Raw genomic sequence first — 22785 nt, 5'->3', positions numbered from 1 at the left:
CAGGAAGTCCTGGTGTCTCAGCCAGACACTCCCCTCTGAAACAATAATCTCCTCCCACAACTTGCTCACATGGCTGTGACTTCACTACATTTAAAGCTACAGAACTGCTGCTGCCGATACAGAGAGGAGCCCGAGATCTCTATATAGAACAGCAGTGAAAGAGGTGAGGGCAAGTGAGTAGTAAACAAAGCGGGCTGTTACATGCAATGAGAACTCTCAGCCAGCTGCTTTATTCACTCTACAGGTACGTCCAGCACCTTTACAATCAACATTCCAATCTCTACCGTCTCATTCCAGCAACTACACCAACGTCACGTGACGGCTTAGCTCACGCCGCCACGTGACTCAGACGTGGTTATGTCGCTGCCGCCGTACAAGGATTACTTTCATAGCGCTCTATTACCAAAGTAAAAAACTACTTCTAGGTAACAATGTATCCGGAAGTGAAAAAATGAGCAGGTGTGCCGACACTCGAAACCACGCCCACTTCCCAATAACTAAAGGTCACTTGTGTGAACTCACTCACATTGTATTAAAGGAACAGTAACAACAAAAAATTAAGGAGCATAAAGTGCTTGTTCACTTTTAGTCTGATGTAGAGAGTGATATTCTGAGACAATTTGCAATTGGTTTTCACTTATTTTTGTTTGTGTTTTTTTGAGTTATTTCGCTTTTTATTCTGCGGCTCTCCAGTTTGTAATTTCAGCAATCTGGTTGCTAGGGTCCAAATTACCCTAGCAACCATGCACTGATTTAAATAAGAGACTGGAATATAAATAGAAAGAGGAGTAATAAAAAGTAGCAATAATACAGAGCGTTTTTTTTTTTTTTTTTAGAAGGGGTCAGTGACCCCCATTTGAAAGCTAAAAAGTGTAAGAAGAAAAAGGCAAATAATTCAAAAACGATAAAAAAATAAATAATAAAGGCCTAACGAAAAGTTGCTTAGAATTAGCCATTCTATAATATCCGAAAAGTTAACGTAAAGGTGAACCACTTTAAAGTAATGAAAATATAATGTACTGCTGTGCTGCACTGGTGTGTTGGCTTCAGAAACTCTACTTATTGTTTAAATACATTTTATTTAATGTTTCCATTAAGGCCCACACTATACCTTGTCCTTGCTCTTTTGCTCTTGACTTTGAATTGAACATTGGCAGGAGCAAGGTACAAAAGGCAGCTCATAGGCAGGTGTGGGCATACTTTTGGGCTCCCTCACATGACTCTCAAACTGCATCTGGAGTAGTGATGTGCGGACCAGCCCAATACCCGCAGGACCAGCGGGTCAGGCAGGTTCGGGCCGACCTCGCACACCTGTTTGCGGGTCTCAGGTGGGTGCGGGTTGAGCTCTTCTGACTGCTCTCCCTGCCCCCACCCTTACAAATGCCGACTTCCGGGTTGAACCTTTATAGACGCACGCCTCTCACCCCGCCCCTTTTGTGACAACATCGGCGAGGCGGGTCAGCGCAGGTCTATAAAAGGAAGCTGGGTGCGGGTCAGGAAAATCCACTCCCGAACATCACTAATCTGGAGCCCTGTAATTTAAAGGAGAATTAAAGACTAAAAATGAATATGGCTAAAAATGGCATATTTTATATACTGAACTTATTGCACCAGCCTAAAGTTTCAGCTTGTCAATAGCAGCAATGATCCAGGACTTCAAACTTGTCACAGGGGGTCACCATCTTGGAAAGTGTCTGTGACACTCACATGCTCAGTGGGCTCTGAGCAGCTGTTGAGCAGCGAAGTTTATTGGTCGTTACAAATTATCAAGCAGAAAATAAGGTTGGCCTGTAATATAAGCTGATGCTACAGGGCTGATTATTAAATTCTGATGCTGGTTGTACTGGTTTCTGTGCTGCCATGTAGTAATTATCTGTATTAATTACTAAACATTAATTACTAGACATTTCTATTCTATGTGTACTGTATATTGTGAGTGGGTCCCTATGCTCAGTAAGTGACAGCAGCACAGAGCATGTGCAGTGAATCAGCAGAAAAGAAGATGGGGAGCTACTGGGGCATCTTTGGATACACAGATCTTTACTGCTAAAGGGCCGTGGTTGCCTTGTACAAAATGGGGGTGTGTAAGCACTCTAAAGGCTAAGTAATAGTATATTTAAGTATAATGAAAGTGCTAGTTTTAATGCACATTCCCTAGTCCCCTGTCTCAAAAGTAAGTTTACAAAACAAGGATTTTTAGTTACAAAGTTATGATCATAAAGTTGAAGAGCCACCATACCACGTCAAGGTAAACCCCATATGTCGGGCCTTAACTTGTTTGCCTTTCAGCCATAGTAGAAAAAGTCTTACTTCTCTGCATAGTATCCGTGAATCAGTGTATGTTGAACCTTGGTTTCAGTGTGAAGGATCTATCCTCCCCCGCCAGCATGTGGTTTTTAAGGGAGAGGAATTGTCCAAACCAATTTTTAAAAGTATAGGGCCCCATTAGTTTAGTGGTTTCCTTAGGCTGGTACAGAAGCCCAAAACAGAATGTACAGCCTTTATAGATACTTCTTTAGTGAACTTTTAGTATGTTATGCAATGGCCAATTCTAAGCAACTTTTCAGTTGGACTTCATTTTTTTCTTTTTTTATATACCGTATTTTCTTTTTTACTATTTGCCTTTTTCTTCTCCAGTTTGCAATTTCAACAGGTATCTTGTTGCTAGAGTCCAAATTACCCTAGCAACCAGAAAGTGGCTTGAATGAGAGACTGGAATATAAATAGTAGAGGGGCTGGAAGAGAAAGTTGAGTAAAAAAAGGAACAATAGTGTTGGCTGATGGGGTCCAAACCCCTCTTTTGGAAGCTGGAAAGAGTCAAAAGAAGGCAAATAAATTAAAAGAATAAAACAATTAATATAAATTGAAAATGTACCATTCTGTAACATACTAAAAGTTGGCATGAAGGTGAACAGTTGTTGAAAAGTTACTCTTGGGCCAGAGGTCCCTAAAAGTCAAGTGTATGGCACTCTCTTTATGGGGTACAATATTGTGCCCCTTAGTGTGCCAGCTCTTGTTTCTATCCAAACAAGTATTTATGTATCTTATTTTAATCACCTTATTAAATGGATGCATTACTATAATTATCCTGTGATAGCAACTATAAACTATATCTGGAAATTGTTCGTAGAATGATTTTTTGAGGCAGGAATTTAGTTCCAAATTACTAAGCTTCAAAGCTTCTATGTATATATTTTATATGGACATGAAAACAAATAAAGGGGAACTTTAGGCCAAAATTAACTTTACATAATAACTTTTAAGGCATAGGGCTGTGGTACTGCCCTCACTCTGTTCTTTTTTTGGTGAAATTCGTAATTGTTTTACAAAACTGGGGAATCGGGGTACTGGTGTGCATTTGCTTCATCGTTCTCTTGTCATTGGCAGGTGACTGTGGGACCCAGTGTAGGGAAACTCTACTATGGAGTAAGTTTTAGCTGTTGTGAAACTACAACTTCCAGAACTCTTCGACAGCTGAAGGTCAGAAGTTACAACAGGTCGTACATCCCTGTCCTGATCTCTAAATGACTGTAATAATATGTAATTTTATCCAGAGATCTTTGTTGCGAATGGAACTTTGGGGGATGTAGGAGGAACCCCAGGGCAAATTCCTTCTTTGCCCTAACCTGAAACCAGTCCTGAAATGTTTAGAAGTAGGAGGAGCTTGGAGCTGTCCCCAGCCTTGTGTAACTTGTGTAGTATCCACGGGCGCCTGTGCAGATGAAACTGGAGCATTACAGGTGTCGGTGATATAACTCACCCCTCCTATTTTTATTTTGTTTAACGTGCAGCCCCATCAGTGACTGAGACAAGGGAAGCGGTGTGACTCAGGCAAGTCCAGCCCAGAATTCGTGTGTACAAAAAGCAGAAGGAGGAGACCGCAGAGCAGCACAGAAGTGCAGAGGGCACAGACATGTGGCTGTACGTGGTTGCAGCTCTCCTGCTGATCTTTATCCTTTTCAAGTCATGGACAGCGAACCGGGGTCCCAACCCCTTTGCTGCGGATACCAGGAGACCCCCGAAACCCTTCGTTAACGACAAGGCTGAGCGGAGAAAGGTGATTAAGAATGGTAATGCAACACTCTATTCATTTAGCAACCTGTAAACTAGTGACTGCCTTCTGCTTATATATAACAGGCATGTTGTTGGACAAAAACCTCTCAACATCCTATTGACAGCCAAAGACTATTGATTGGTTTCTGAGAATTAGACTAAACTACATTTAATGTTAATATTATGACACCTACAGGGGTTTAGGGAGGCTTGTTGCAATCTGTACACTCAATAAAACGTTCTCTTCTGTTATTTAACCTGCACTAGATCGTTAAAAGCTTATTGGGTTATGTCACAAAGTTTGCATCTGGTCTAGTAACCTATAGCAACCAGCAGCAGGAAGCATTTACTGATCACCAGTTTGAAAGCAAATCTGGTTGCTGCTTCTTAATAGATGAGGTGCAAAACTTTTAAAGAGGATCTATATCTCACTGAAATAAGACACTTTTTCTAAGTACGATCTATTACATTTTCTGTTCCGTTTAAGAAATAATCAAGTTACTCTTTAGTATTTCACTCTCCACAGCCTGTCAGTCACTCTTCATGCTGAGCTCTGGGTCAGATTTTGATTGACAGGTAGGCCACTTCTTTTTAAAGAGTGAGCACTTAGGTTAAGGGTGCACCCCCCCCCCCAAAGGATGTATTAGACCTGTCAATCAAGAACTGACTCCACCTACTGCATGAAGACAGAATGAAGAGAGACAGGTTGCTCAGAGGGGGAGAGTAAAGATTAACTTAATTATTTCATAAATGATACAGAATTTTTTATTGATAATATTTAGAAAGTTTCTTATTTGAGCAAGATGAAGCTTATATTAAAATTTTGTTTTTGCTATAGATCCCCTTTAACTTTTACTAATTAACCCACATCACCCCTGATGATTCAGTGCATGCCAACCATACATAATGTACAGACCGGCAATGGATGGAGCAGTGCAATTGGGCTATGCTGTGCCCATTTTACATATTGTAATATTTGGTTATTTGCCCAATGTGATGATTTGTCAGATACCTGCACCTCAGCAGATATGTGGCCGGCTTAAAGGAGAATTCAACCCTTAACTTAAAAAAACCCTACCCTACGTATACGCCACTCCCTCCTCCCCTCCCCCAGCCTAGTTGCTACCCTGGGGAAATGCCCCTAACTTTTAACTTACCCCTGTGTGCAGATTCAGGGATCGGAGTTCACGACAGCCATTTTCTTGGTCTTTGCTAATCTGAGACTGAGACCAGCGAATCGGCAACTTGCGCAGTTGGAGCAATTTCCCAGTTTGCGACAACTGCGCGTGCGCCGATATTGACGGAAATTGCAGAAGCGCCGGAAGAAGACACTAAGGGGCAGATTTACATATGTAACGAATGTAATTCCTTTGACTTCCAATATCGAAGTAGAAGCATTTATTGCAAATAGTTCGATCGAACGATTAAATCCTTCGAATCGTTCGAAGTTTTTTTTATTCTATTCCTTCACTCGAGCTAAGTAAATGGGCCCCTAAGACCTGGAAGATGCGATCCCTGAATTTGCACCGAAGGAGAAGTAAAAAGTTAGGGGCAATACCCCCCGGGGGGGCAGCTAGGCTGGGGGGAGGAGGGAGGGTGGTCTACGTGGGGTGGGGGGTAGGGTTTTTTTTTAGTTAAGGGTTGAAGTCTCTTTAAAGGGGAACGGTCATTTACATAAACATCTGCCCACAATGTATCAGACGCTTAGTCTTTTTTTTTTCACAAACCGGTCTGATTTTTTTCAATTGTTTTTATTTAGATATAAACGGTTTATAGTTTATAACGTTTTAGTTTTCCCACTACAAACAACCAGCCATGCTGTGTATCAGTAGAGTACGGCAAATTGCTGACTCATGATGGGATCAGCCAGTTAGAGCAGGGGAGATGTGTCTGTGATATACATAAATAACAACAGAGCGGAGACAGGTAGACGTTTCATACAAGCTGACTGTCATTTTCCTAAAGTTTAGGGACTTTTAAAATGATTTTGAAGTAGGACCCTTAAAATGATTTTGCTGTGGGGCCCATTCAATTTTAATTACTCCACAGGTTTCTCTATTTCCCACATTTAGAGCAGGGAAATTAAACCTTTAGCCCAATCTGACAGGGAGTGCTGGGAGTCTCCTTTTGGCAAGCCTTCAAAGGTTTCCTAAACCTCCTCTGAATCATAAGCTATTTTTCTGCTTCAACCTTGTTGGCTTCCGCAACCACTATGGGGGCGTCTGTAGTAGTCACATGACAAGGTGAGGGTGACATAAGGACAACATTCTTATGCTTTCATGCCTGGGCATTGTGGGCACAGGGGTTAATTCAGCTTGTGTGACTGCTGCACTCTGGCCTAGAAATTCTTTGACTGCCAAAGAGGTAATGTGTGCTGTGATACAATCATAGCCATATAAATATAATAAATATCTAACATCTACTGATAGGGTGCCCTTTCACCCATTTTCTCATACAGGCACATCTGCAACTGGGTGCTGTTATACAGAGGCAGTGATAGCCATATAAATACAATAAATATCTAAAATCTATTGCCTAAGGTAATGTTATGTAAATTGTTCTTTTGTCAAGGACGTTTCTAGGGTTTGGGTCTGTACAGAGGCTCTTTCACCAATTTTCTCATATTGGCACATCTGCTTCTGGATTCTAATTAATCCCCTGGTTGTGCAGTGTATAGAGGGGAATCAGTCTGGGTATGGTTGGGACAGCTCTTTCCAGTGGGGGAGCTTTCTGGCTGTGTTGTGTTTCTTTGTTTTGAGCAAATTAAAGTCACATTAAAGGGATACTGTCATGGGGAAAAATTGGATCAGTTAATGGTGCTGCAGCAGAATTCTGCACTGAAATCCATTTCTCAAAAGAGCAAACAGATTTTTTTATATTCAATTTTGAAATCTGACATGGGGCTAGACATATTGCCAATTTCCCAGCTGCCCCAAGTCATGTGACTTGTGCTCTGATAAACTTCAATCACTCTTTACTGCAGTGATCCCCAACCAGTAGCTCGTGAGCAACATGTTGCTCTCCAACCTCTTGGATGTTGCTCCCAGTGGCCTCAAAGCAGATGCTTGTTTTTGAATTTCAGGCTTGGAGGCAAGTTTTGGTTGCATAAAAACCAGGTGTACTGCCCAACAGAGCCTCAATGTAGGTTGACAATCCACATAGGGGCTACTAAATGGCCAATCACAGCCCTTATTTGGCAGCCCAAGAACATTTCTCATGCATGTGTTGCTCCCCAACTCCTTTTACTTCTAAATGTTGCTCACGGGTTCAAAAGGTTAGGGATTCCTGCTTTACTGCTCTACTGCAAGTTGGAGTGATATCACCCCCCTCCCTCCCCCCCCCCAGCAGCCAAACAAAAGAACAATGGGAAGGTAACCAGATAACAGCTCCCTAACACAAGATAACAGTAGCCTGGTAGATCTAAGAACAACACTCAATAGTAAAAACCCATGTCTCACTGAGACACATTCAGTTACATTGAGAAGGAAAAACAGCAGCCTGCCAGAAAGCATTTCTCTCCTAAAGTGCAGGCACAAGTCACATGACCAGGGGCAGCTGGGAAATTGACAAAATGTCTAGCCCCATATCAGATTTCAAAATTGAATATATAAAAATCAGTGGATTTGGAAATGGATTTCAGTGCAGAATTCTGCTGGAATAGCACTATTAACTTGTGCGTTTTGAGAAAAACATGTTTTCCGATGACAGGATCCCTTTAATACTGTTAAGTTTGGATATTATTTGTCCCATTGCTCTTACCATCTCCATTCATCCCTTCGCCCATATTCCTTCTCTGCTCATTTTATCTCTCTCTTTTCTCGCCCTGTGTTATCAGCTTTCTCGCCAGATAAAGTGCCTCAAAACCTGGACGCCATCATCATCGGCAGTGGCATTGGGGGCCAGTCAACAGCTGCTATCCTTGCCAAGGCTGGTAAACGGGTGCTGGTCCTGGAGCAACTGGGCAAACTGGGAGGCTGTTGTCATACATTCAACGAGAAAGGCTATGAGTTTGATGTGGGTGAGTTTGCAGCATGGGGGTGCGATACACTGGGAACAGGTATTGGACTTAGAGGGTCCCAAACTTTGAGGCTGAACCCCTTCCCAAGGGGACCCCAAACAGATGATTAGAGAGGCCGTTCTGAACATCTTTTAGCATGAGGTTGAACTGTCCGGAATACCCTGGGAACTATTATAAACATTTATACACTACTATATATCCACTGGTTTGGTGCATATAGGAAAATTACATTTAAAGGGCTGATGGGTATCAATAGAGAGCAACAAGTTCAATGGCATGGAATTTCAGTACAGGTATGGGACCTGTTATTCAGGATGATTGAATATGCTATTAGAAAATCATTTAAACATTAAGTGGGTTATTTACTAAACCTCGAATTTATCTGGTTGGGCTTTTTGGGGCAAAAACTGAAATTTTTCATGTGAAAAAAAACTGGAAATGTTCGAGATTTATTATACCCCGATGCTGCAAAAAGCCCGAATCCAAAAATCCGCCATCTTAGGCCTGTCGAGGTCTTGTATAAGTCAGTGAGAGAGGCACCTATCTCAATTTGAAGTTGTTGTGGTTTGTGCTGGGTTCAGCCTGAAAATACTACTTTTTTGGGATTTTTGGGCAAAAACTTGAAAAAATCTAACCATTCTGGAAAAGAGCTAAAACTAAAATTGTTCATGGAAAAAAAACCTGGAATTCGGGAAAAGAGCCTAAAAAATTTGTGGGATTCGGGTTTTCGCTCAATTTTATTGAGTTTTTCCACAGTCAGATTCATTTGGGTTATTTTTATTAATAAATTAAGTCAAAATCGAGCCTGGGAATTTGGTCCTGGTGTTTTTTAAATAAAATATGAGAAATTGGGATCAAGTACAAGGTACCTTTTTTTGCAATTGCAGAGAAAAAAAGGAAATATATTTTAAAAATGTCAATTATTTGATTAAAATGGAGTCTATAGGAGATGGCCTTCTAATAATTCGGAGCTTTCTGGATAAAAGGTTTTTGGATAACGGATCCCATACCTGTAATATTTATTGATATAATGTCATTACCTTTATATAACATATTACCTTACAGGGTATGCACAGGACCAAACTCATTACCAAGTATACTGAGCCCAGGTATATGGACTGATAAACATATGATCTGACAGCTTCCTGTCCCGTAGAGCTAGCAATCTGCCTTAGGACTATTGCATTTTAGGATTTTTGAACATGTTTCTTTCCTTTTTAGGGATTCATTACATTGGCCAGATGAACGAGCTCTCCCCTACGCGAATCTTGATAGATCAGCTGACAGAGGGGCAACTTCAATGGGCACCCACGGGCGATCCTTTTGATGTGGTGCTGCTGGGGGACACGTCAAACGGACGTCGATACAACATGCGTGCTGGCACTCAGCAATACACAGATGAGCTTAAAAAGGCTTTTCCGGGGGAGGAGAAAGCCATTGACACTTTTATTCAGCTGGTGAAGGTGAGTCTGCGGTGACGATAGCACATTCATTTTCCCATCTTGTTCATCTTCTCAAGTAAAAGTTTGAAAGGAGGACATAAAACTGATTGGACACATTTTGTAGCAACCATGCTTCAATCAAATGCCGCTCCACACAATGCAGTGATTAAGAAACTATATCTAACTTGATGGGGGGGGCATAGGAATCGGCAACAATGTAGTTTGTAGTAGAAAGAGTGGTTTGTTCTGCTCTGTTGGCAGGATATAAAAAGGAGCCTGTGTTACTGCCCACTTAGTGCATAAACATTGATAAGATAATTTCCCAGGATGTGATTAGTTACTTTATGTGCTGACACTTGATAAGATTCAATTCATTGTCTATGTTAGGTTTGGTTTTAGGGTTAGTTCACACAAGGAGATTCGGGGAGATTTTGTCACCTGGCGACTAATCACTTTACAGGGGATCAAACCCGGCTCTAAAACTTAGCTTAAATCTTACGAATAAAACAATTTTGCGGGTATTGATTTTAGCTATTTAGCTTAATACTGACTAAACCCTGCTCACCGTAAACATCGGTTGGTCCAGGTGCAAATTGCCCCGGACCCCACTCTTAGATATAAACACCGGGTTTTCCAAGTCTGTTGTGCATATATTCAAACGGTGAAAATAGAGCTGAAAGTCTTACCCTGCAAAAGTAGTGACCCGGGTGCGACTAATCACCTCTTCTGGGCGACAATCTCCCCGAAACTGCCTTTGCGTGTCTTCCCATCCGCTGTAATGAAAAGTACAACCCATTAATCACGGCGTTATCTTACAGAAAGTCTCTGGTCGGATACAAGACATGGTTATCCTGAAGATGCTGCCGTTGCCCATTGCCCGCTTCCTGTGCCGCACTGGACTGGTCAAACGCTTCTCCCCATTCTTCAACTACGCCGGGCGGAGCGTGTCAGAGGTTGTGAATGGATTGACTGAAAACAAGGAGCTGCGGACTGTGCTGTGTTACATTTTTGGCACATACGGTACATAGAGTCATATTCATTGGCACTCGATTGGCGCTGTCTTTTTTTGTGTTATTAGTTAGAAAGTGTGACCCCTTCCACAACAGCCAGATGTCGAGAACATACATATGATTTGGTCTTACAGGAATAGTTTATAGGCTTATTGTGCCTTTAGAAAACACACAGGGGCTCAATTATAAACACTGGGCAAATTTGCTCCTGGGCTATACCCCATAACAACCAATCTGGGATTAGCTTTTTTCAGCCAGTTGCAGGTTGAAAACTGAAAGCAATCATCTGACTGGTTGCCACAGGTTACTGCCCAGGTGCAAATTTGCCCAATGTTTATAAATGACACAGTGTTTTTAAAGGGTTTATTGCCAAGTAAAACATTTTACACATTTTCATTGCAAAGTTATTTTCCTGAGGAACAAACCAAACTATTCCTCCATTGAATTCCAGTCTTTGGATATGGTTACCTTGTCAGTAGGGTTGCCACCTGGCCGGTATTTTACTGGTAAAAATGATGGTTGATGCCAATGTTATTAATAGGGAAAAAAGATAAATATATAGGAAGGCCGGTATTTCTTTTCCAGAAAAGGTGGCAACCCTATCTACACCACCTTTTCTGGAAAAAAATACCGACCTTCGTATATACAGTATTTCTCTTTTTTCCCATTGGGATCAACCATCATTTTTACCAGTAAAATACCGGCCAGGTGGCAACCCTACCTACAAGTCACATGGGTCAAAATATAACGGGACTAATACTAAAATCTCTTGTGTAAACTACATGGTATATTGTCTATCCGATACAACGCGTCGGATAGGAACGCAGCATGCATGCACTCGACCGGATAAAAATCTGATGAGGTCTGACCAACTTTTTTTTCCATCAAAATACATTGAGGAGCAGATTTATTAAGGGGCTGATTCATTAAGGGTCGAATATCGAGGGTTAATTAACCCTCGATATTCGACTAGGAATTGAAATCCTTCGAATATCGAAGTCGAAGGATTTAGCGCAAATTCTGCGATCGTACGATCGAACGATTAAATCGTTCGAATCGAACGATTCGAAGGATTTTAATCCAACGATCGAAGGAATATCCTTCGATCAAAAAAACTTAGGAAAGCCTATGGGGACCTTCCCCATAGGCTAACATTGTCTTCGGTAGCTTTTAGATGGCAAACTAGGGGGTCGAAGTTTTTTTTAAAGAGACAGTACTTCGACTATCGAATGGTCGAATAGTCGAACGATTTTTAGTTCGAATCCTTCGATTGGAAGTCATAGTCGAAGGTCGAAGTAGCCCATTCGATGGTCAAAGTAGCCCAAAAAATACTTCGAAATTCGAAGTTTTTTTACTTCGAATCCTTCACTCGAATTTAGTGAATCGGCCCCTTAGTGTCGAGTTGCGTTTTCCAAAAAAAAAAAATTCGTTTTTCGAGTCAAAAATCTATTTTTCGGGTTAAAAAACCTTGAATTTTTTAAGATTTCAAGGAATAGCCTGGAAATAGCTTGAATCCAAAATACACCATCTAAAACCTGTCAAGGTCATGTAGGAGTCAATGGCAGAGGTCTCATGAAACATTTGTAGATGTTAATGGCCTTCATGATGTTTTTTTCTATGTGTTTCGCTCGAAATGTGATCAATTCGAGCAATCCGAGTTTTATTTCCCCTAAAATTCGATAATTTAAGTTTTCGAGTTGTTAACCCCAAATTCAGTGATTCGAGTTTTGTAAATTCAAGTTTTTTCTTAAAGGGGAACTCTGGCTTCCAAATTCCACATAACACAGAGGACCCCAAATAACCCCTAATATACCCTTTTCTTCAAAAAGTATGAATAAAAGTATGTCATAAAAACAATAAATGTGTAGCCTTACAGAGCATTTGTTTTTTAGATGGGGTCAGAAGAAGAAGGCAAATAAAAAACTATAAAAAAGAAAAAAAACAAGACCAATTGTGAAGTTGCTTAGAATTAGCTATGTAACATACTAAAAGTTAACTTAAAGGTGAACCACCCCATTAAGTGATCACAGCAGAGGCACCCAAAGTCTCAAATAATAAGGTTCTGATCAGATTTTGTGGGTCTGATTTTATCTGATCTTGCCATGCAACTGAACGAGATTTTGGAGATTTTGTAGGATGCTATGAAATTTGTTTCCACCCACAGCTGCAATGCAAATCAGATAAAGTTAAATGGAGTCTTTTGTTCACACGTTTACATCCGACAGAATGTATTTCAACGATAAAAAAAAAAAGACTTTCCAACACCATCAGTTTTATCTTGTCGATGAAGACGCAACATGCTGTGCTCCCGCACGACAGGGGTGTTGTGTGACAGATCTTACATGTAGTTTGCACATCAGATTTTTGTATCAGTCCTGTTATTTTTTAACCCATACGACCACATCCGACTTGTAGGGGCAGATTTATTAAGGGTATAATAGTAAATTCGAATTTTCATATAGTTTTATGGTGTCAAAATTCACACATCCGAATTTTAATCCCCCAATTCGGTGAGATTTATCACATCTCGACCATGGAAAACTCGATTCAAATTCGGGTCGGGACTATTCGATCGAATATTAGACATTCAGATTTTTTCTTAAATAATCTCCTATATCACCCGAACTGCAGGCGACTAAATCTCCCCTAAAAGGCTTCATCTGATTAGTTGCCGCAGGTTACTGTCTCACGAGGAAACTTCGGGCAACTTCGGAAAACAAATCGCTCAGAGTTCCATCCTGCCAGCAATTTAAATTCTAGTCGGTGGAAAAGCTTTTTTTTTTTAGTCGCCCGAAGAAGAGTCGATTTGTCGCCGGGTGATTAAATCTCCACAATCTTAGAGTGTGCTCTTACCCTTAAAGATCCACTTATTTGTCGAGCTACATAAATGAGCAAATCTTTGCACAATTTTGCCACCCACTAAAGGTGGCCATACATGGGCCGATAAAAGCTGCCGACAGACTGTGTCGGCAGCTTATTGGCCCGTGTATGGGGGCCCCCGACGGGCTTCCCCGATCGAGATCTGGCCGAAAGTCGGCCAGATCTCGATCGGATGGGACAGAAAATCCCGTCGGATCGCGGCCGCATCTGTTCCTTGATGCGGTCCCGCGATCCGACCGCCCGTTTGCCGATTGCTAGGATCCGACATCGCCAAACGAGCGGATCTATCCATGTATGGCCACCTTTACTGGGGCAAATCAGGCTGAACAAATTGTTGGCTTGAGGATTTAGACCAATGGGGATCTGTTGGACGAGTTCTGTGCCAAAGTGCCCATGAAGTCCTCACCAAATATACATATTGTTCCAGTTTTCAGACAGATAACGATCGGGCAGACCTCCACAAGATCCCCACACATAGATCAATAAACTTCTGTCTGGGTCTGGTGGGACTGACTGACTCTGTAGCTTATCTCAGCTTGACGCCTTGCTCATTGCTCCTGGCTTAGTAAATAAGCCCTACTTTTACTTAATGAATCTTAATTTTATCTTTCTTTCATAAAGTAAGGTTCAAGAATCAGGCTTACCCTATGGTATGTCACCTTACCGTATGAATGAACCTCACAATCATCATGAAAAACACTTTGCCGGAGACCTGCTTTGTTTGAGAACAATAAACACCCCCAGGACTTTGGTTCCTGGTATTTTACTGGGCTAAAGGTCCTGGAGTCTTTAACAGCTTGTACATCAAATACTGGCAATAAAAAAAACTATTGTATTTGTGCAGCTCACAAAAAGGCCACTGCTCATTTTTATTGTACAGGTATTGGATCCGTTATCCAGAAAGCTCCAAATTATAGAAAGGCTGTCTCCAATAGACTCCATTTTATCCAAATAATCCAAATTTTTCTCTGTAATATTAAAACAGTAGCTTGTTCTTGATCCCAATTAAGATATAATTAATCCTTATTGGAAGCAGAACCAGCCTATTGGGTTTATTTAATGTATGAAGATCCAAATTACAGAAAGATCCATTATGCGGAATACCTGAGGTTCCGAGCACACTTTATTGGATAACAGGTTCCATACTTGTAGTACCTTGAAGGGATTGTTCACCATTAAATTAACTTTTAGTTTGATTTAGAGTGTGATATTCTAAGACAATTTGCTTTTGGTTTAATTTTCTATTATTTGTGTTTTTTTTAAATACTTTGCTTTTTCTTCAACTTCTTTTTAGCTTGTAATTTCAACAGCTATCTGATTGCTAGGTAGTGGTTTAAATGTGAAATTGGAATATGAATAGGAGAGGAGCTTGTTGGAAAGATAAGTACAGGTATGTGACCTGTTATCCAGAATACTCAGGACCTGGGTTTTTCCGGATAAGTGATCTTTCTGTAATTTGGATCTGAATACCTTAAGTCTACTAGAAAATCATGGAAACATGAAATAAACCCAATAGGCTGGTTTTGCTTCCAGCAAGGATTAATTATATCTTAGTTGGGATCAAGTACAAGCTACTGTTTAATTATTACAGAGAAAAGGAAATTATTTTTAAAAATTTGGATAAAATGAAGTCTATGGGAAACAACCTTTCTGTAATTCGGAGCTTTCTGGATAATGGGTTTTCTGCATAACGGATCTTATACCTGTAATAATAAGAAAAATAAAATTGCAGCCTCAGAAAGAAACTGTTTATGGACTACCAGGATCGGCGGGAGAAAGGAAAATAATTCAAAAACTATAAAGAATAAAAAAATTAAGACAAATTGGAAAGTTACTTAGAATTGGCAATTCTATAACATACTAAGGGGTAAATTTATCAAAGAGTGAAGTTCCGCCACTAGAGTGAAATTCCGCAGCTCTCAATTCATTTCTACTGGATTTTGAAAGGCGTATTTATCAATGGGTGAAGTGAAAGTTCATCCTTTGATAAATACGCCTATAAAAATCCCATAGAAATGAATGGAGAGTGGCGGAATTTCACTCTAGTGGTGGAACTTCATTATTAACTTCACTTTTTGATAAATATACCCCTAAAAATTCTCTTGAAGGTGAACCACCCATTTAACTGTAGATGAGCAGAATTTGGCGTGCTGATTTAAATTGGTAACTAAACTGCAGTAAAAAGTTTATGTAAGGACTTTGGCCTTAGGTGTGTGACTAGTTCTGGCACTGCTCATCCAGTGCTGACTGTTATCATATAAAGCTGGCGAGGAGCTGCTGACATGCTCATATATACAGAACCTTTCTGCCATACAGATATAGAGTTTCACTATGTTGAGGAAGCAGGGAACTTGGGAGAGAAGAGAAATATAATTGAGTAGGTAAAAAATGAAAGTAACTATGGGGGCAATCACTCATTGATATATGTGCATTTATTTGCTGCAGACTCAGAGTAAAGAAACATATTAATACCAGGGAAGGTAATATTGCCACATTCTCTAAATCATTGTATGGAAGGGTGTTTGTATCTGGATGAGATTAATAGTCACACAATAATAATAGGGGCCATTACGATTTCCATCAAGTACGAGGAGAAGAGTACAGCTTAGCCTGGGATGAAAGTGAATATTAAGGGGTGTACTCTTGCACCCTTAGCGCTCTAGCACTTGCACACGGGGTCATGTAAATGATCCCTAATATATCTGCCTGCTGTTTAGGAATTAAGGGTTTGGGGCAACTAATCTCCCTTATTGCCTTCCCGCCGGCTAGAATGTAAATCGCCAGCGGGATGGCACTCAGAGCACTTTTCCGTAGTCGTCTGAAACTTCAGGCAGCATCGGAAAATGAAGCGATCTGAGTGCCATCCCGCGGCGATTTACATTCTAGCCGGCAGGAAGGCAGTTGGGGAAGATAAGTCGCCCCGAAGAAGAGGAGATTTGTTCCCGGACGACTAATCTCCCCGAATCTTACCGTGTGTCTCTGCCCTTAAAGGGAAACTGTACTTCTCTTCTCTTTTTATTTTCCCTTTGTGTTTGTCTAATAGACATAAGAGTTAACGTATTATTTTATCTTTGCTATCCTCCCCACCTTCAAATCTTTGAAAGGTCTGGCTGAGGTGGCCGTTCCAGTCTTATATCAGTTTCTGTTGCCCGGCTGTAGCTGTTGTGTTACTATATCCTAGCCTACAATGGGCTTTTTCTTTATTTTCTTTCTTTTCTTTCTTTTCTTTTTGATTGTCTCTACATCCACTGGCTTAGTTAGTTTTTGATAGTTTATCTTTGTATTTCTTCATTGAATGCTATTAATAACATGCCATTGCATAATTGCAGCATATCTTTTTAGTCTGCATAATATTTGCTGTCATACTGATTTCTTTTGTTAAAATATTTTAACCGCTTTAACCTAACCTAGTAGCCCAGATGGTTTTATGTAATGTCAGGGGGGAAGGGATGGGTAAATGTAAAGATATAATGTAAGGTAAGTGCAGGAAGTAGTTGGTGCAGTATAAGCAGGGCGAGGTTAGGTGGAGTTGTAGAAGTGTCAGACTGAATTATCCAGCGGCACATTATATCTGATCTGAGAGAAGAGGGGGTGAGGGTTATTCTGCACTTGACAATATGCACTATGGTTCCTGTTTGCAGGTGTGTTTCCAGACAAAGCCAGCTTTGCTCTACATGCCATTCTGATTGATCATTACCTGCGGGGGGCTTGGTACCCTAGTGGGGGCGCCAGTGAGATCACCTTCCATCTGGTACCTGTGATTGAGAAGAGTGGAGGAGCAGTGCTAGCAAAAGCAACTGTGGAGAAAATCCTGGTGAACAGTGACAAGCAAGCTTGCGGTAAGGAATGTGGAATGATTTGGATCTAATGTGCCTCCTAATTGTATAGGCAATGGTCAGTGCCTCAGGTGTTGCACAGCTAGAATTTCCAGTATTTGACCAGTAACTCAGTTAAAGGAGAAGGAAATTCCCTGGGTGCATTAAAATATATTAATATGAATATAAAACAGTCACTAGACTGGCAAGTAGAAATAAATAAATATACTTTGAATCTCACTGGTGCAGCAGGCTTCCCTGTGCTATTTCTGAGGATCAGGGCACACAGTCAGATTCAGGGAGATTAGTCGCCTGGCGACAAATCTCCTCTTCTTCGGAATGATTAATCTCCCCGAAGTGGCTTCCCGCCGGCTAAAATGCAAATCACTGGCAGGATGGCACTCGGTGCGATTTGTCTTCTGAAGTCGCCTCACAAGGAAACTTCGGGCGTCTTCAGAAAATGAATCGCACCCTAAGACACACAGGGCTATTAGTTGGCTTTGCTAAGACACTACATGTTTTTAGCAGAGGCAATTCTCAGTATTGTCAATGGCAGGGTATCTTGTAGCCACAACGAGTAGCTGCTACTAGTAGCACTGTAGCTATTAGTTTCAGCTACAAAATGAAAAATACCCGGCCATAGACAATATGGAGAATTGCCTCTGCTAAAACACATGTAGTGTCTTAGCAAAGCCAATTATCACTATTTTCAATTTTGTAGCTGTGACAAGTAGTTGCTACCAGTAGCTCTGTGTGTCTACTGCGGGCAACTAATCTCCCCAAATGCCTTCCCGCTGACAAGAATATGAATCGCCAGCTGAAGTCGCCTAAAGTTGCCTCACAAGGAAACTTCAGCCGACTTTGGAATTCCGAAGCAATTCGAATACCATCCTGCCGGCGATTCATATTCTTGCCAATAGGAAGGCATTTTGGGGAGATTAGTTGCAGAAGTAGAGAAGATTTGTCGATGGGCGACTAAACTCCCCGTCTGTCCCTGCCCTAATGCAGCAGGGTAGCACTCAAGGCAAGGCACAAATCTTTCTCCCTCATTGTTAGTGCACTAACACACCTTAGTTGTATCTCTCTTGACTGTTTCTGACGTCCTGCACTTTTGCTTTTGACAGGAGTTGTTGTAAGAGGCAAGGGGCAGGATCCTGTCAATATTTTCGCTCCTGTTGTGATTTCTGGTGCTGGAATCTTCAATACATATGAGAAGCTTCTCCCTCCTGAAATAAGAGCCATGCCTGGTAAGCAAAGCCTGTTGCTAATGGATATAGTAGGACACAATCAGGGCTGGATGGTGTTTTCCTATAATAAAGGGAGATTGTTTAATCCTAAACCAAAATATAGTTTTCTTGGAAGTACCATGCTCTATTAGGAAGGATGGAGTTCCCCTGTGTATGGCTGGTTTATGGAGCTTTGAGACACAGACAGCAGTGACTGTTTTAAGAAGGAAGTGAAGGATGAACTATAGGGAAGGGGGTGTATCTCCCTATTCTTCCTCTCTTTCTGTAATGTTTTTCATATATTCTGCTCTTTCCTTCATTTGTTGTTCTTTAATCCTCTCCTCTCTTACTAATGTTGCCGTCATTATCTAACACCCACTGCTTCTCCCTGCAGAGATCCAGTCCCAGCTGGGCATGATGCGGCATGGTGATGGTGGATTTAGCCTCTTTATTGGATTAAAAGGCACAAAGGAAGAGCTCAATCTCGTAGGTGCCAATTACATCTACTTCCCAGACACCAACCTGGAAATGCTGTAAGTAGGTCCTTTTAACCAAAATCTAAAGCGTATTTACCAGAAAGTTTGTTTCAGTATTGGCAACCATCAGTCATTGCTTTCATTTTGCTTATTACTAGACAATTTCAACTAATTGCTGACTGGAGTAAATTTAACCTACTGTAGTAATTGTGTGTTCCCTGAATGAGCCAAAAGGGATCATTTAATGCAGGGATCCCCAACCTTTTGAACATTCAGAAGTAAAAGGAGTTGGGGAGCAACACTAGCATGAAAAATGTTCTTGGGGTGCCAAATAAGGACTTTTGGTAGTCCCTATGTGGATTGCCCACCTACATTGAGGCTCTGTTTAGCAGTAGACCTGGTTTTTATACAACCAAAACTTTCCTCCAAGCCTGGAATTCAAAAATAAGCCCCTGCTTTGAGGCCACTGGGAGCAACATCCCAGGGGTTGGGGAGCAACATGTTGCTCACGAGCTACTGGTTGGGGATCACTGATTTAATGAAACCCCAGACACAAGTAACAAAGAGTAATCGTGGGTGCTGCTGGTTCTAACCCATGTTGTACAGTTGCCCAGCTGCTATTTTTTTACAGCGTCTGAGCTAACCAGCATTCTGGAGTTATTAACTTACCCTTGGTACTCAGAAGCAATAGCGGCATATTTAAACATTGAGCCCCCACCAACAATGTGCATTAAGTGCAACTAATTGGAAAAACAATATTCACTTACTAGCAAGGGAATCCCAGCTAATTGAGATATCAAATGATAACCATCTCAGTAGCAAAAAGGTGGCCATAGACGCAAAGATCTGCTTGTTTGGCATCATCGACAAACGAGTGGATCTTTCCCCGATATTCCATTAATGAGCATGGCTATATCGGGGGTAATCTGATTGTTCGGCCGAACGATCCGATTACGATGCGCAATGGGCTCTGGCGGGATCGGTCGGGTCAAAATCAACCCTGACCGATCGACCAAACGACCGATCTCCGCCGGACGAAAGATGTCGGCACATGCCACACACAATCCGAAAATCGTACGAATCCTCGATTCGTACGATAGGATTTGTGTGTCTATGGCCACCTAGGCTATGGGCACACAGGCTAGAGGCTCTGGCTGTTGTCAGTGGCAGTTGTCAGTCTGCGTAATTTTACAGGCTGAGAGAAGCAGATCTGCTCAGTGTCCTTGCTCCATTGATTTGAATCTGATTGGCTCATATACACATACAGCGGAGCTGAGGTCAGCCAGGAGATGCCTCCTTTGGTATATATGGATTGACCTGAGCTTCAGCTCTGCTGTGTGTGAGTGCTCACAGGCCAATCAGATTCAAATCAATGGAGCAGGGGCATTGAGCAGATCTGCTTCCCTCAGCCTACAAACATATGCAGACTGACAACAAATGGAGCCTTCAGCCTGTGTGCCAATAGCCTAAGAGCCACAAAAAGTATTTGTCTCCGGGGTCAGGCTGCAAATAAAAAATCTGGCTCAAAGTGCAGGGCACAGAGCTGGCAGGCACAAAGTAGCCCTGTCCTCACCTGGCAGTAAAAACCAGAGTCAATTGTGGCCTGTGCCAGCTGGTGCCCCCCCACCAACCCCTTATGAATAGAGCTCTGCCAAATTCATGTGCCATGGTGCAAAGTTAGGTCTCTGCATTCAATTTTACTACACGCAGAACAGTGTGTTCTTTACAAAGTGCAGAAAATGAGGAAAATTGAGCCCTGCATATGCAAACAGTAAATTACTCCTATTGTCTATAAATCTAGTAAATATAAAGATTCAACATCAGGCATCTCCTTTATTTTACAGAGAGAAACGTTTTGTCAGTGCTTCACCAGAGGACGCTCCAGCTTACATTCCAATGTTGTATATAGCTTCCGCTTCTGCTAAAGATCCCACCCATGAGGATCGATGTCCAGGTATGACTCCTGATCTAATAAACATGATGTGCCTGTGTGAAGTCTTGTCTTATCTAAGATGCCCAGGTTGTACCATACCATTAATTCTACCCGTATAAACTGCTCAGGTTAAATCATCCGCTAGTGAGTCTGGCTCTACTACAACCCACAGACGCATTAATAGGTTGTATGTTTTTCCATTGCTCTGCATTCGGATGCATCAAAGAAAATGTAATATTTGGCGCTTGTGTGGGAGTGGGAGAGTTTTCCCATCATTGGGCCAGGTAGATCAGGGACATGACTCATTTTGAAAGGACCATTTTTTCCATTGCTCTGTTTTACTCCTAGGCGGAGGCTATATCCCAGGGGCCCAAGTAAGCAATGGGGTAATAATTTGGGGAGGGCTCTGCTAGTTTAGTAGTATGGAGCCCCATGATTACTGATGTGGTTATGCTGGTGAAGACTGCAGCATTTAGCCAGATATTCGATTCTGTAAATTCCTTGGCATAGTTCTGCCCCACTGCTCAACATTTACAAAACATCCTTTTTTGCACTTTGGGATACACTTTATGGGTATTATTAGGGTTGTTATGTTTTATTTAAAAACCAACGTTCGTTACATGATTTCACAGGCAAGTCAACCCTGACTGTCCTTTCCTTCACCCCATACGAGTGGTTTGAGGAGTGGAAGGATAAGAAGGTGCAGAAACGAGGCTCAGATTATGAGAGTCTGAAGAGCGGCTTTGCTGACGCCATGCTGGAGACCACCATTCAGATCTTCCCTCAGATCAAGGACAAGGTGAGAGCTCAGCTGTTACTGGGAAAGGGGCAGAGTCAGGAACTCAATAACAATTACAGGGGAAGTGTCAGAGAAAGGTTCCATAAAGAGCTACACAGATGGGCATTTCCCAGCTTGCTTGAGTCAAGAATGGGTCACAGTGGTAAGATGCAAAATGAAGGTTTAGTGTCCGGATTCTGATATTGATGCCACCCTGTGCTTGGTGACTGCAGACTGATGATACGCATTTAGTCCCCCAAGTTAGGTGACTTTGGATCATTGTGTGAAGTAGTTTACGCATGATTTTGTGTCTTTGCAGATTGATTGCTACACCAGCGGCTCGCCTGTCACCAACCAGCACTACCTAGGTGCCCCACGGGGTGAGTTTTATGGAGCACAACACGATATTGCCAGGATGCAGCCCGATACCGTGACAGCAATGAGAGCTAAAACACCAATAAAAGGACTTTATCTTACAGGTTAGTGGCATTGGGGGGGGGTTTCACCTCCTCAAATATCTTTTGTATGTAATGAATAAGGCTTTAAGAATGGCCAGCATTCCTCTTAAATTCGTATTCTCTACAAAGACATATAGTTTATTGCTTACTTACAGGATTGATGGTGTTAAATATTTATCTTGCCTCTTATCTTCATATGTATTTGTTTGTGTAGTTAAGCTGACGCTCTGTTTTTGGGTTTTGTGGCTTAGTATTTGAACTGACAACATATTCTGTCTTCTAGGCCAGGATATCCTCCTGTGTGGGTTTGCAGGTGCTTTGACCGGAGGGATGATCTGCGCATCTGAAATTTTGGGGAGAAATCTTTATCTTGATCTGCAGAAACTCCGTCGGCAGATAATACAAGAGAAGGCCAAAAAGTTGGAGTAGTCTCCATCCATAGGGACGTGTCTGAAGGGAAAAGAATAAATGCACTGAAGAAGAGAAGGATGGAAATGAAGGTCCAAATCCAATCACTGTATATTTTAAGGGATGATGGCAGCTGGAGTCCACGGATCAGTCACAGAATGGCACACTGGACAGACTAGTTTAAATGAATAACAATTATGAAATGGATTTTATCCCCAATGTAGATTCAAGGGCATCGTTAATAAAATCAATTTTGGTGGCTTTCAACCACTAGACTTTTCTTTTCCA

At 41.6% G+C, this 22785-nt stretch overlaps 1 protein-coding gene across 7 annotated transcripts; it reads left to right on the top strand.

Moving 5' to 3' along the window:
• The first annotated feature begins 27 nt into the window (after window positions 1-27).
• Window positions 28-22785, top strand: retsat.L (retinol saturase (all-trans-retinol 13,14-reductase) L homeolog). 7 transcript variants are annotated; one of them, XM_041585186.1, is made up of 13 exons: window positions 28-163; window positions 3388-3480; window positions 3792-4070; window positions 7889-8071; window positions 9293-9534; window positions 10332-10533; window positions 17045-17242; window positions 18343-18465; window positions 18839-18977; window positions 20765-20874; window positions 21486-21652; window positions 21951-22110; window positions 22373-22785. In XM_041585186.1, exons 3-13 carry the CDS (start codon window positions 3914-3916, stop codon window positions 22516-22518), a joined length of 1827 nt encoding a protein of 608 aa, XP_041441120.1. In that variant the 5' UTR covers window positions 28-163; window positions 3388-3480; window positions 3792-3913; the 3' UTR covers window positions 22519-22785.

This window comes from Xenopus laevis, chromosome 3L (genome assembly GCF_017654675.1).
Source record: "Xenopus laevis strain J_2021 chromosome 3L, Xenopus_laevis_v10.1, whole genome shotgun sequence".
Classification (NCBI taxonomy): Eukaryota; Metazoa; Chordata; class Amphibia; order Anura; family Pipidae; genus Xenopus; species Xenopus laevis.
The sequence above is the reverse complement of the archived record's forward strand: the minus strand, read 5'-3'. Positions and strand labels throughout refer to the sequence as shown.

Bases quoted from the DNA above. Each gene is read 5' to 3' on its own strand.
- retsat.L (XM_041585186.1), top strand. From the start codon at position 3,914: ATGTGGCTGTACGTGGTTGCAGCTCTCCTGCTGATCTTTATCCTTTTC. The intron at 8,072-9,292 runs GTGAGTTTGCAG...TTTCCTTTTTAG, and splicing joins AGGCTATGAGTTTGATGTGG to GGATTCATTACATTGGCCAG. The intron at 17,243-18,342 runs GTAAGGAATGTG...TGCTTTTGACAG, and splicing joins CAGTGACAAGCAAGCTTGCG to GAGTTGTTGTAAGAGGCAAG.